The sequence below is a fragment of the Argopecten irradians genome, chromosome 13 (assembly GCF_041381155.1).
Source record: "Argopecten irradians isolate NY chromosome 13, Ai_NY, whole genome shotgun sequence".
NCBI lineage: Eukaryota > Metazoa > Mollusca > Bivalvia > Pectinida > Pectinidae > Argopecten > Argopecten irradians.
In genome coordinates, this window is record NC_091146.1 from 36,285,011 (window position 1) to 36,300,817 (window position 15,807).

At 36.7% G+C, this 15,807-nt stretch overlaps 1 protein-coding gene across 1 annotated transcript in view; it reads right to left on the reverse strand.

Moving 5' to 3' along the window:
* The window catches only part of LOC138305514 (E3 ubiquitin-protein ligase MIB2-like), a 43,761-nt gene extending 28,280 nt beyond the window's left edge, over nt 1-15,481 (reverse strand). The window contains exons 1-4 of the mRNA XM_069245772.1: nt 15,340-15,481; nt 10,553-10,752; nt 1,208-1,376; nt 99-205 (exon numbers count right to left, since the gene is read on the reverse strand). Coding sequence (XP_069101873.1) covers nt 99-205; nt 1,208-1,376; nt 10,553-10,751 — 475 coding nt within the window. The 5' untranslated portion in view covers nt 10,752; nt 15,340-15,481. The remainder of the gene's footprint in view (nt 1-98; nt 206-1,207; nt 1,377-10,552; nt 10,753-15,339) is intronic.
* Between the last annotated feature and the right edge of the window lie 326 nt (nt 15,482-15,807).

The window sequence follows — 15,807 nt, forward strand, 5'->3', positions numbered from 1 at the left end:
GAACATAGTGCATTCCAGTACTCTATCCTAAGTATGCTTTCGAACTGACTATTGGAAATATACAGTCACAGTGGACATAGCGAAGTCGTAGTATTTACCGTCCTGATCCCCGAACTCCCAGTGGGGTCCTCTCTGGACCTTCGCCCCGGGGAAGATTCCGAGGGCCCGGATCTTTGTTCCCGTGGACCGCTTCGACACCGTTACCCTACAAACCAAGAGCAGCTCAATTGTACAGGGGGAACAAATTAAGTCATCCCTTCGTATTCTTACAAGTCACTTCCCTATTCCTATTATGGCTAATGACACTAATTTTGTAACCCTATTTGAAATGTCTTTGGGCTATAATAGATGTCGACTGATCTGTTCTGTGCCACTGATTTACCATCCTCGCTACTCCATTTGCCATTAATACTACACTTCAAGTCACCCCCATCCTCGATACTTCAGGGGTACCCGATCACTTACGATCTCTACACACCTGGACTGTATCATAGTAAAACTGAAGGCAGCTCAGGGGAACAAATCTGAACCAATCACAGGCCTCCTAACATTTTCTTTGAAGACTACAGAGAGAGCGACGCCCTACTTCAAAGCTACAAGTCAACCACAGTGTACCGTTATACGGCTCTTTTGATGCATATCGAAGGACTAAATTACCTGTTCTGTTTGGCTGCCTTCAGTTTTACTATGAGATAGTCCAGGGGTGTAGAGATCGTAAGTGATCGGAACACCTGGAGTATCGAGGATGCTGCTTTACTGGTCGCATGAAACACTAATACAGACCCCAATATTTAAAGGCCCGCTACCTTTCCGGAACAGAGATAACATAACTGATGAGTTAAGATGAGGATAAAACACAAACCAAGTGCAATGTTTGTCTGTTTTATCTTTGTTAACAGTGTAGACGTATTGACAGACAACGAATGCGAGGTAATTAGGATTGAGGACAGCGGGAAGCATAAGACGGGTCACGATATGAAAAAAACATTAACATAAATTTAATTTAAATGTTTAGAGGTTAATGATAATTAAGCACATAAAAGGTAAACTAATAACATTTGTGACTCTACCACATTATCTAATTCGTTTTGCATTTCTATTTTGAAAATAAAATGCCGTTTTGGAGAGGAAGTGGGCGTCTATTGAGGATCATGACATGGAAACTATATGATCACGTGATTGCCATACAAATGACGTCATTCCCTACCACGTGCCGCCAGAAGCATCCATTCTCTGGAAAACATGGTCAAGGTCATGTCTAGGGGTGAAGTAACATTGGCAGCAAAGGTCAACATCCGGGCATTGTGTGCACTGCCAGCGCATGCCCAGAATGGCTTTCTTGCAATCTGTACATTTTGCGTCGTCATGCTTTGCACCTGAAATGAATTGATTCGGATGTTTCTGATATGTCTCTATGTTTTGACTAAATGACAGGCGTTAATTAACTCATATGAAAACTCACCTTCACCATAAACAAAATCACATCTTTGTAACGCTTTTATACGAGAACCGTGCCCCAATTTTCAGATAATTAAGGACAAGAAGCCCAGAGGGCCTGTATCGCTCACCTGGTTTGTAATGCCAAGTTATGTTCTGAATACAGGTTTGTTGATTGGAATATTTACCTCTATTTCCCTATTGGCCCCCGACCCTCCTTCCCCAGGGATGTTTCTAGCCAAAGGTCGAGTTCAACCTAATGTTAAAAATCCCATAGAAACTGCCCACAGCCCAATTTTCTTGAAACTTTGCATATAAAATGACACTTCTTTTTCCTTTTGTGATTTTAAAAAGGCCCAAAGGGCCTGAATTCTTCGTAGTTATTTTCATTACAACTACCAGCACAAACATGCCAAAAATATTCTACATTTTTTATTCGTAAATGATTTGAGTAGATTGTATACTTAATATGTAAGTCATTTTTTTTTAGATTTTTAACGGAAAAAAATTTGTTTGAAATAATATTTTTTACGAAAAATTAACACTTTTTGGAAAAAGCGAAAACGAAACATTGCTCTTTGTCATCTCATTTCACCCTGTAACTGGTTTTGTCCACAATTTTACCCCCAAATGAAAATACTCCCATGACATTTTCTGTCTATATGTAAATTAGTTTCAAAATTAAAATCCGGAGAAAACAGTGACTTAAATATAGAGAGTGCAGGTAGCAACGGACTACTTCTTTGTTATTATACCTAGTTATACATTTCCAGTTTATGATTCCAGAGTAAGATGTAAGTGAAAATCAGTAGAGTAATAATTTTAGATGCTAAATATCATGGTAACACATTTTGAACAAGTACTCATTGTAATGGACACCATTACATAGTCCCCCAAACGCACCCCCAATTGCAACAAATCTGAAAAAAGTGTGCACTATATGCGCAAAAATACGGTAATACCAGGCTATTTTCAGAGAAATTGATTTTGCAGTAATCATGACTGTATGACATCCCTTAAAATTTTAGTTAAAACTCCCATTTACCAATTTTCAATGAATTGCTGACGAAAATTTGAAAACAGGAAGTTTGCCCAGTGACAATCTTTTAAAATTTTCATCATATTGATAAGCATCCCTTAATACCCCTAAATACTAATTTTTATTGAAATCAGAGACCAAAATATAAAAACAGGAAGTGAGCCAAGCGGCCATCTTGGAATACCAAAAATCTTTACGAAAATGTTTTTATGTTGTTCGCCATCCCTTAAAACCTCCTGTAGACCAATTTTCATGGAGATCGGAGATCGAAACCTGAAAACAGGAAGTGGGCAAGCAGCCATCTTGGAATACCAAAAATCTTCACGAAAATGTTTTCATGATGTTCGCCATCACTGAAAACCCCCATAGACCAATTTTCAGCGAGATCGGAGATCGAAACCTGAAAACAGGAAGTGGGCCAGCCGCCATCTTGGAATACTAAAATCTTTACGAAAACCTTTGCATGTTGTTCGCCATCCCTTAAAACCCCTATATACAAATTTTCTTTGAGATCGGAGACCGAAACCTGAAAACAGGAAGTGGGCCAGCAGCCATCTTGGAATACCAAAAATCTTCACGAAAATGTTTGCATGATGTTCGCCATCCCTTAAAACCCCCATAGACCAATTTTCAGCGAGATCGGAGACCGAAACCTGAAAACAGAAAATGGGCCCTGGTGGCCATCTTGGACTTCCGGTTGGGGAAAAAAACCTTTATGCACAATCCCATACCCTAATGAATAAGTATGTGAAGTTTCGTGATAATCGGCCCAGTAGTTTCTGAGAAAAGCTGCGGAAACCCGCGCGGCGGAAGAAACCAGAAGAAATAAGAATAAAAATAATTAACTTACATTATATATAATAATAATAATAAAAATACTGTAAGAGGTATCTTCATAATTCCAATTGTTCTGAAATCAGAACGATTGTTTAAGTTTTCCAGCAAAATTAATGTAGTGTAACTTACTCACTTTTGGATAAATTCGACTTTTTGTGTCCCTATTTCCCTGATGCAAATATTCACTTTTGCCATACTTGGAAGGTCTTTATCACTACGGTGTTTATTCCCGTTGAAAACAAACGTTCTGACGCCCTTCGCGGGTTTAGTTCATTTTACGAATATAAAATCAACAAAAGAAGCGGAACAATATCAAGAAACAATGCATTTTCGGCTCTAATATCGATATTAGTCGGGCACAAAACTCGATACCGGATAAAAAGAATTTCCTGTAATAGTTGCAATAGGAAAATATTACGATGTCAGTAAATAAATGTTTAATTTCTTTCGTTTGATTAAATTTCTAAATTTGATGACTTGATCCCGAACATTCCAGTGACTTCACTTTTAGTAGGAATGAATGAAACGGCAGTCAGTCCCGCCAAACAGTGACGTCACAATCACCGAAAAGACGTCGCTTACATATTTCCCACGGTAGTAAAAAGGAGTACACACTCATAGTGAATGCATCTTTTCTTGATCATCAAAGAAGCGTTTCGCTTTGAGCGAAATCGTGTAAATAACAGGCAATTTGCTTTCGTTTTGAATACCATCTTCTGTATGTATAATGAAAAAGTTGCAGGATAAACAGAATACACGGTCACTATCTTACAATACAATGTTTATCTTGATGTCGACACGGAAAACCGAGATGACTCGGCAAAACCTCCTCACCTCATTTCATCGCACAAACGATAGCAGCATCGATATTAATTGTAGCAAAATAAAAATGTCCAACGTTGGAAATATTGCAAGTACATTCATTATTTACATAAACCAGTAATTAGAATAATCATTTATTTCATCTAGACTAAATAATTTGCAAATCCCATACACCGCCTGCAAGGAGACGTCCTTGGCCTATCGCTACCCACGATGCTCTCGATCGTGGTCCTAAATTATGTAACTTTTCGTGGGATATTAAATCTAGATATATCTGTTTTCGACAGTTAAATTTCTATGAACATGTGTGAAACAAGCAGTCTCAACTGCTATTCCGAGACCGTAAAATACAATCTTGGTCACCTCAGCCAAAACACAGAGGCACGCAAATTATGACAGAAACGTTTACTAGTGAATTGATACGTATGATGTTTAAAAGTATTGGAGACCTTTTGATATGCACGTGTATATCATGACGTTTCAAGTGGCTGCCCGTATTATTTTTTGTGAAAAATGAATTTACATATATGTTATAAAATTCGGTTAGCTTTTTTATTGTCATTACTGTTACATGTATGTACACCGTGAGTGATATTTAAACGATAAACTATATTTTACCTAAGAAGCCAATTATATATGTAATGCAAGTATCGGTTAGCTTGTTAACTTACATTATATATAATAATAATAATAAAAATACTGTAAGAGATATCTTCATAATTCCAATTGTTCTGAAACCAGAACGATTTTTTAAGTGTTCCAGCAAAATTAATGTAGTGTAACTTACTTACTTTTGGAGAAAATCGTCTTTTTGTGTCCTTATTTCCCTGATGCAAATATTCACTTGGAAGGTCTTTATCACTACGGTGTTTATTCACGTTGAAAACAAGCGTTCTGACGCCCTTCGCGGGTTAAGTTCATTTTACGAATTTAAAGTAAACGAAAGAAGCGGAACAATATCAAGACACAATGCATTTTTAGCACTAATATCGACATTAGTCGGGGACCAGAGTTCGATACCGGATAATAAGAATTTCCTGTAATAGTTTCAATAGGAAAATTGTACGATGTCAGTAAATAGATGTTTAATTTCTTTCGTTTGATTCAATTTCTAAATTTGATGACTTGATCCCGAACATTCCAGTGACGTCACTTTTAGTAGGAGTGAATGAAACGACAGTCAGTCCCGCCAAACAGTGACGTCACAATCACCGGAATGACGTCGCTTACATATTTCCCACGGTAGTAAAAAGGAGTTCACACTCATTCGGTTTAATGCATCTTTTCGTTTTGAATACCATCTTCTGTTTGTATAATGAAAAAGTTACAGGATAAACAGAATACACGGTCACTATCTTACAATACAAGTTTTATTTTGGTGTCGACAGGGAAAACCGAGATGACTCGGCAAAACCTCCTCATCTCATCTCATCGCACAAACGATAGCAGCATCGATATTGATTATAGCAAAATAAAAATGTCCAACGTTGGAAATATTGCAAGTACATTTATTAATCATTTATTTCATCTAGACTAAATAATTTACAAATCCCATGCACCGCCTGCAAGGAGACGTCCTTGGCCTATCGCTACCCACGATGCTCTCGGTCGTGGTCCTATATTACATATGTGTGTAACTTTCGGTGGGATATTAAATCTAGATATATCTGTTTTCGACAGTTAAATTTCAATGAACATGTGTAAAACAAGCAGTCTCAACTGTTATTCCGAGACCGTAAAATACAATCTTGGTCACCTCAGCCAAAACACAGAGGCACGCAAATTATGACAGAAACGTTTACTAGTGAATTGATACGTATGATGTTTAAAAGTATTGGAGACCTTTTGATATGCACGTGTATATCATGACGTTTCAAGTGGCTGCCCGTATTGTTTTTTGTGAAAAATGAATTATACGTATCTGTTATAAAATTAGGTTAGCTTTTTTATTGTCATTATTGTTATATATAATGTATGTGATATTTAAACGAAAAACATATTTCACCTAAGAAGCCAATGATATATATAATGTAAGTATTGGTTAGCTTGTAATAATAATAATAATAAGAAACGGAGCAAAAACAATATGTCCCCCCACTTCGTTTGGGGGACATAATTATTGGTTGCCATGGTAACAAAACGGAGGCCTCTGATTGACTGAAATTTAAATGATGTCATAATTGAGTGAAAATTGGTAAATAGAGGTTACGCGGTATGCTGAATAACATGGTATCACTTTAATAAAGCTTGGTTGCCATGGAAACAAAATTGAGGCCTCTGATTGGTTGAAATTTAGATATTGTCAGATTAAAGTGAAAATTGGTATATAGGGGTTATGAAATATGCTGAATAATATGGAATCATTTTTCAAAAGATTAGTTGCCATGGAAACTCAATGGAGGTCCCCGATTGGTAAAATTTTAGATATTTGTATACATTTGTGATTATTGGTACATATGGGTTATGCCGAATGAGATAGTTACAGTTTTAAATGCATTGTTGCCATTGTTTCGAAATAAAAGCCCTTTGATTGGTGAAAAATAAGATTGAAGCCTTTGTGGTGCTAGTATTATTTTAAAATTACACATTTTTTTATTTCAAAATCAAATATAAATCTGTTTCCCTCTTTGATCATTTTTAATTCAATTTAAAATAGTTTTTATCTCCATAAGAGACATTGATAATCTTAATTTGTATCTTTTGAGTTTAAGTTGCGGACGAAGATATACTTCTTTCCAATAATGATTTGATTTCTGTCATGAAAAGAGAAACTATTTCTTTACCCAAGAGCATATCTAGTTGTTAGGCTTTTTGGTTCTGTTTGGGAAATTGCTTGAATAAAAATGCAACAATTTTAGAGTTCATATGTTAGTTAACAAAACATTCTATCACTAACAGTTTGTTTTAATATATGATGTACATTATCAGTTTTAAATTTGCGGTCAACTAGGGCAAATATTGATTTTTTTTAGAAAATTCCCCTCGCTACATTTCAGCAAATAAAATGCTATCTCCCCGGATTTCATTTTTTTTTGTAAAAGTATCTGTTATAAGATTATACGTATAGCATGTTTTTAAAATGGTTTTAAAGTGTGGACAAAATCGATAGCATGCCAAATATTTCGAGCAAACCCAATATCCTCAATTTTTGTCGGGATAGAAATTTGAGTTTTTCTTTTTTTTCCTTGAAAATCAATTTGCCGTAAAAATAATTCGTAAATATCATTATAAATGGATATAAAATAAAGAATGAAATATCTTTTATTAACAAAAATAATTAAAAAAATTTTAAAAAATTGTTCAAAAGATGGACTCAAGGCGTCCCCTTGTCACATACCCAACTAATTTTTGAAAACATTTCAGGCCCTTTATGCCTTTTTAAAACATACAAAAAAAGTACATAAAAAGTGGTGTACCCAGAATTTTAACACTGCAAAATTTGAAAAAATCTTTGGTTACAATCCATGCCGAGCTCTATGACTAGTAGTGATTTAAAGGATTTACATATATTTCCCTATTGGACCCCGTCCCTGAGGGTCAGAGCCAAAATTTACACAAACAGTTCCCCTTCCCCAGTGGACGTTTCTGGCCAAATTTGGTTACAATTCATGCTGAACTCTATGAGTAGTAGCGATTTAAAGGAAATGTTGACGGACGGCAGGCCATGACATGAAAATGATCGTAATGCTCCCTACATGTTTGTTATACATCTCGATGAAATTAAAACTTTTAAACTTGTAAATTGAACTCTTTCCTTCAGTAATTAGTTTGGCTTGTAAGGTTTAACGAACGTCCTATTAACAACTAGGGTCATTTTAGGTCGAGATCTCCCCTGTATAACGTCCTTTTAACAACAAGGGTCATTTAAGGTCGAGACCTCCCCTGTATAACGTCCTATTAACAACTAGGGTTATTTAAGGTCGAGACCTCCCCTGTATAACGTCCTTTTAACAACTAGGGTCATTTAAGGTCGAGACCTCCCCTGTATAACGTCCTATTAACAACTAGGGTTATTTAAGGTCGAGACCTCCCCTGTATAACGTCCTTTTAACAACTAGGGTCATTTTAGGACGAGACCTCCCCTGTATAACGTCCTGTTAACAACTAGGGTTATCTAAGGTCGATACCTCCCCTGTATAACGTCCTATTAACAACTAGGGTCATTTTAGGACAAGACCTCCCCTGTATGAGGTCCTATAAACAACTAGGGTCATTTAAGGTCGAGACCTCCCCCGTATGACGTCCTATAAGCAACTAGGGTCATTTTAGGTCGAGACCTCCCCTGTATGACGTCCTATAAGCAACTAGGGTCATTTTAGGTCGAGACCTCCCCTGTATGAGGTCCTATAAGCAACTAGGGTCATTTTAGGTCGAGACCTCCCCTGTATGAGGTCCTATTAACAACTAGGGTCATTTTAGGTCGAGACCTCCCCTGTATAATGTCCTATTAACAACTAGGATCATTTTAGGTCGAGACCTCCCCTGTATGAGGTCCTATAAACAACTAGGGTCATTTTAGGTCGAGACCTCCCCTGTATAACGTCATATTAACAACTAGGATCATTTTAGGTCGAGACCTCCCCTGTATAACGTCCTATTAACAACTAGGGTCATTTTAGGACGATACCTCCCCTGTATAACGTCCTATAAACAACTAGGGTTATTTAAGGTCGAGACCTCCCCCGTATGACGTCCTATAAACAACTAGGATCATTTTAGGTCGAGACCTCCCCTGTATAACGTCCTATTAACAACTAGGATCATTTTAGATCGAGACCTCCCCTGTATAACGTCCTATTAACAACTAGGGTCATTTTAGGACGATACCTCCCCTGTATAACGTCCTATAAACAACTAGGGTCATTTAAGGTCGAGACCTCCCCCGTATGACGTCCTATAAACAACTAGGGTCATTTTAGGTCGAGACCTCCCCTGTATGAGGTCCTATAAACAACTAGGGTCATTTTAGGTCGAGACCTCCCCCGTATGACGTCCTATAAGCAACTAGGGTCATTTAAGGTCGAGACCTCCCCTGTATAAGGTCCTATAAACAACTAGGGTCATTTCAGATCGATACCTCCCCTGTATAACGTCCTTTTAACATCTAGGGTCATTTTAGGACGAGACCTCCCCTGTATAACGTCCTGTTAACAACTAGGGTTATTTAAGGTCGAGACCTCCCCTGTATAACGTCATGTTAACAACTAGGGTTATCTAAGGTCGATACCTCCCCTGTATAACGTCCTATTAACAACTAGGGTCATTTTAGGTCGAGACCTCCCCTGTATAACGTCCTATAAACAACTAGGGTCATTTAAGGTCGAGACCTCCCCCGTATGACGTCCTATAAACAACTAGGGTCATTTTAAGTCGAGACCTCCCCCGTATGACGTCCTATAAACAACTAGGGTCATATTGGGACGAGACCTCCCCTGTATAACGTCCTGTTAACAACTAGGGTTATTTAAGGTCGAGACCTCCCCTGTATAACATGACTCTAAGGTCGAGACCTCCCCTGTATAACGTCATGTTAACAACTAGGGTCATTTTAGGTCGAGACCTCCCCTGTATAACGTCCTGTCATTTAAGGTCGAGACCTACCCTGTATGAGGTCCTATTAACAACTAGGGTTATATAAGGACGAGACCTCCCCTGTATGACGTCCTATTGACAACTAGGGTCATTTTAGGTCGAGACCTCCCCTGTATAACATCCTGTCATTTTAGGTCGAGACCCTCCCTGTATAACGTCCTATTAACAGGGCTATTTAAGGTCGAGACCTCCCATGTGTTGCGGTGTATGAATGTCTTTACGCTTTGGGAGACTGCTGTACATTCGTATTGACTCTCCTTGCAATGTAAAGATAATGATGAACACTACTGCAATCAGTCGTATTCCAAATACAGACATCAATGCCTCTCTTACTCTCCGTTTCTAGGTCATGATGAAATATTGTAATAATGTCGTCTTCTTTAGCATTGATGCCATTATTTTTTTTTATTTATCGGTGTATGAAAAAAATTCTGTTTGTTAACGCGGATTTACACAAAAGTTTGTAAATAAAATTTATTTCAAATCTCGTTAAAATTTAAAAAAAAAATCAATGGTTATCATTAGTTTTTTTCAGACTACTTGATAAAATACGTTTACATGAATGATTCCATTGATTTTCCATGGGATTATTTTTTTCCAAATCAATACGCAACGTCGATTAATGTATAAAATCGGCAAATCAAAAAGTAGGATTTAACATGAGAACAAAAACAACTAGTTATACATATTGAATAACATAACTACCAGACCAAATGTTTAAGGTTAAAATCTTATTTCGATAAATTGACGTCATAATTCATAAATATAAATTTACATATGCACACAACTTTGCATAACACATTTAACTGATGCATTATTCCTTACCAATGGGTGCGTTATCCAGGACACGTAGGTCATATTTGCCATCTTTCCCAGCCCGACAGTTACTTTTGCCGCCTTTATCCCAAATGACGTCGAAGTTATCTTTGTTGTCCTTGACGACTGTTCCCATGTGACCTTCACCTTGATCGGCATTCCCATGATTCCAATCCGGACCACGAACCACGCGCAAGCCGACAGACATACTATAAAACAAAAAATGCACAGAATTGTTTGTCTCCATATTCCGGATTTGCGTAATGTTTATGCCCATTTGATAAAGAAAAGAAATACGACAAATATTTCTCCATAAGATCGACCCCGTGTAAGATCGAGTTTAGATAACATAAGATCGACCCCGTGTATGTTATGATAACAGTAAGAACTTGACCAAGACTCAGTTAGATCGGGTTAAGATAACTTTGTCCAAAAGTAACCATTCATACAAAATTCTCTAAAATTCTGAGCTTTTTAACCTAAACCTACTAGAACCAGTTAAACTGTTGTTCTCCCCAAACTTTGTCTATAGCGCTTACGTGGATACAACGCGTATTTTGACCAAGTTTCAGTTCAATTGGAATCGTTTCCATCTATTCTCAAAATTCACTAAAATTGTTTGTTTGTTTGTTTGAGTTTTACGGCCCATCGACAACTAAGGTCATTTAGGGCCAAACTACAAGTCAGGCATTAATATCAGGATAAAAAATCAGGGTAAGAAAAAGCAAGTAAGGACTAAAACACAGATGGTAAACGTTTATTTGATAAAAAAAGGGGTTTGCATGGGATAAAATAGTTTTGGCTAAAACACATGAGAAAACTCATGCACAAAGTTGATGAAACGATGAAATGTTGAGTTGATACGATGATATGATGAGAAAACGTTCATATTTTGTTTAAAATACCGATTTCTTTGAGATAATTAAAAATACGATTATGTCTCACGGCATGAAACAAAGTGTACATGTCGGAGACATCGTAGTACTTATCTCGTATATGCTTAAAATCGATACAGTGCACTAAAATATTCTCCACTGTGAGAGGAGAATCACATGCATGGCATGTGGGAGGATCCTCCCCTCTCAATAGATAGGAATGTGTAAAATATGTGTGTCCAGTTCGGAGCCGAGAGAGAACAACTTCCTCTCTGCGGTCTCTCCGACTGGACAGTTTAGGATTTAGTGTAGGTTGAATTTTAAACAGTTTATTGTTTGTTTCGGTAGACCACCTTTGTTGCCAATGGTGTTTGATGGCTGACTGAATTGAAGGTTTGATGTCGGTGTATGGTAGTTTCAAATCTGTTTGTGCTAGGCGAAGAGCAGTCTTAGCTGCTTTATCAGCCTGTTCATTCCCCTTTATACCCACATGACTGGGAATCCAGAGATAAGTAATTTGAGTTTTAGAAGATAATCGAAATGTTCGGATTAAAAGATTTTGGATTAGAGTATTTCTAGGGCATCTTGATTTCAAAGCCTGAAGAGCCGAAAGAGAGTCTGAACAGATGATTGCCTTTTCAATGCGGTGTTCTTCGATGTGATCAAGAGTCAGACCGATAGCACAAGATTCCGCAGAGAAAATGGAGGCAACATCTGGAAGTCGGATAGAGGAACAGTGATTAGATGTACAGCATGCTGCCGCAACTTTATCACCATCTTTTGAGCCGTCAGTGTAGATCTTAACATGATCAGGGAAAGCTCTGATGCACTCCCGAAAGGAGGATTGATGTTCTTCGGGTAATGCACTGGACTTTGCCCTCTCATGCAAAGATAAATTGATATCAGGTGTTTGAATGAGCCATGGTGGTACATCCGATATGGTGTACTCGTCAATGGTGTCGAAATTTATATTTAGTTCCTGCAAAAACATTAACTAAAATCAATTGTTTAAAGTCCCCAAAATACCAGAAACGATATATCTCAATGAATATTCCTCTTATTCTCTGTCAATGTATTCTTACTGATATTAAGAGCAATTTGACAAAGTTTCAGTTCAATTGGATGTAAAATACTAGAACCAGGACCCGGTTTCATGAACATTAACTTTAAGGAATTCCTTAACTTAAAATTCTCCATAGAAAAGCATTATAAAAGTTCGGGAAAAAATCTTAAGTTAAGGATCGAGGATGCCTTAAAATCTGTAATTCTTTCCTATTGGGAATTTGAAGTAAGGGATTGCTTAAAGTTAAGGAATGTTCATGAAACTGGGCCCTGTTTAAATTTATTTTCAATCTTTTTCCATGTGAAAATTACGTTGGTTTAGGGTAGACACCTGACTGTACAGATTAACTTATCTATTATGTAATCACGTGGGAATATAATACATTTTTTTAAATGCGTATGCTGAAATTAAACCACGAAGCAGTTTTTGATGAGAGTACACTCTCTGTGTTTTAGCCCGTAATATAGAATCAATTCATGTTAATTGAGGGCCTCAAATTCCATCTCTTTTTTCTATGAAGTTATAGGGCCATTGTTTCAGCCAATCAAAGACGGCGTTATAAACGACGACATTATTTTCATAAAATGATTTTCAAGCCAATGAAAATTCTCGTTACAAGCAGGAGTAAATTGTTACATAATATTCAAATGGATGACCTTCACCTTCATTTAAGAAGAGTATAACTAATAAATTCATTAAGATCTTTTTCGCAGCTTTGAAGCACTTTTTGCATGATTCTAAAATTTAAAACGTTTTATCAATCTCACATATCACTTGGTATTTTGAAATAACAGTTTTTCATGATTTTAGTTATCAGTCTACAGGTAGGGCAAATAAAAATTTAGAATGGTACCTGCTGCCCCTATTGCATGATCGTAAAGGCGACTAAATTTAGTATCTTATCTTTTCTCTTCTTCCTTGACACCGCCTCAGTTTTTGGCCTTGAGTTGAGCGTCCGCCCCTGTGAGGAAGGTTCTGGGTTCTGTCCCCTGGTTGAGACACACCAAAGTCTATAAAAATGGTAATTTCTGTTCCTGCTTAGCGCTCATCAAACAGGGAGTAGGACGACTGGTTCGCCCGTTGTCAGTATAATGTGACCGGGTGGGGTGTGACCATGTATTAGCCAATGAAAATTGTTATCAGAAAATGAAAATCAGAGTTATCTAATATATATTGGTAACGACCCTTTTCTACATTAAAGATTGTGTACAGAGATTCGCATTTTGGAAATCTCTTTGTGTTTTTCCTAAATAGCATTGTAATCCAAATTCGTGGTCATGACCACAGGGACTAGTAACGTGAGAAAGTCTGTTGTGCATACATGGGTATATATTTCCATTCTACTTTCTAGTTTCCCGCTTGATCTATATTAAACCAGATGGGCAACATCAGGCTATGAACTCCAATCTGGTCAAGCGTATGAATATTTAACGTTTCCGCCGCGTCACGGACAATGTATACTTACACCTATAGATAACGGTCAAATAATTTTAAAAAGTGGTTTTAAAGTTGTGTGGTCTTTGAAATACAACAGTATTATCGTGTTGACAAAATAGCAAGTGTTGATAAATATCATCGCATAGTTTTCATTTGTTCGCTTATTTCAAACCGTTTTGTGTTGAACTATATTCAGAAGCTGATGCTATGGCTGTTCTGTTTAGTGAACTTGGTGACGTCAACACTAGCGCAAGCGGAAAATTCAAAAGTTATACGTGTATAATTTTGAATTTGAATGATCGTAATGGAAATATAAGTAATAAACTGTTACCAGATTGGCCATACAGTTGATATGAATCCCATCCGTCCGAAAGATAAATATTCATGGCGCCCTAACGGGCGGCATTCTATTTATCTTCCTTCCGAATGGGTATCATTACAAGTCATTGCATGCAAACATATAATACAGTGAACAATGTATTGTCTTTTCAACGTCAGGCGTTTTATGAAAAAAAAAAAGATAAAAAATTTTTAGCTGTACTATTGACATAAGTATCAGAAACTGGTGCATACTTAAATCGGGATTCAATTTAAAATTTGATAAACGCTTTTAAACACAAAAATATTATGATGACCACGAAATAACGTGAGCCTATCATATATTTCATCTCTACTAACAACAAATCAAGATAAAGTAAAGAAATACAATGATCGTTTTCTCGTATAGAAATTGCATGAAAAAATCTGCTGTGATCGTTCATCACCATCTAGAACACCGAATTTTAATAATACACGCAGCAGTTTCAATTTTTCATCAACCAATTGGGCGAAGAATTTACTTTCGATTTCCGTATATTTAACATTGGCCTGTCATATCTAGTATTATTTCAGCTGGTTTTTATTCTTCCTGTGATACTAATGAACAATACAAGGTCATAAATAACACAATTATGTAAAAACAGGCGCATTCTGGATCATAGATGTGTGGAAGGAAACCTTTATCAGGTCTGGTTTTAGGATAAATTTCACACCAGATCGTCGAGCTATAATGATGTGTTGTTTTAATTTTTGTCACAAGACGTTAGCTTTGTGTCAATAATAACATCATATAGCAAACATTTGTTAAAAGAATCTAAAAATACCCCATACACAATAAAACAGTTAATGTAAAACTCTCGTGTTTGGAAGGACGAAAACTACTTTCGTTTTCTATATATTTGACATTGAGTTCACCTACATATGTATTTACGATATCAATTTTACAGCATTTCTCATCTTGACATGTATCCAAACAAATATGTTTTAGGAGATTCATGAAGCGTAAAAAATATTGTTATATGATCTTTCAATGATTCGTACAGTTCTAAAATCTTTTTGCAAAAGGTTTGATAGAAAGTAACATAATAATGATCGATACTTACGTTGCCACGGAATGTGTGAATATACTTTCTGTATTTGTGCTGTACAACAACACAAAAGCTCTCTTGGGTAAATAATATACTCTGTCAGACAAGGATGGGAATTACACAACAGGAAATTCCAGTTAACACCGGGCTTCTATAGAGATCCATTGGGGCAATACGATAATTATAATTAATGATCAATTAGATAATACTGTAACGTATCGGGGGTCCGATCTCAGTCTGTCACACCAAAGATCCCAACAGTTATAAGTATTCATCAACTAACAAACTAACAAAGAGCCCGTTTGCCAATATATACAGAAAGGGCCTACCTAAATGTACAGAGTGAATATCTACAGGACATGCTGCTTACATGAAATACTAATATACTTGTTCTACACACTAAAATGGTTTCCTTAAGCTATATATTCTAACTAACAAACATAACCAAAATACAGTACATACATTATGTACTACAACCTAACC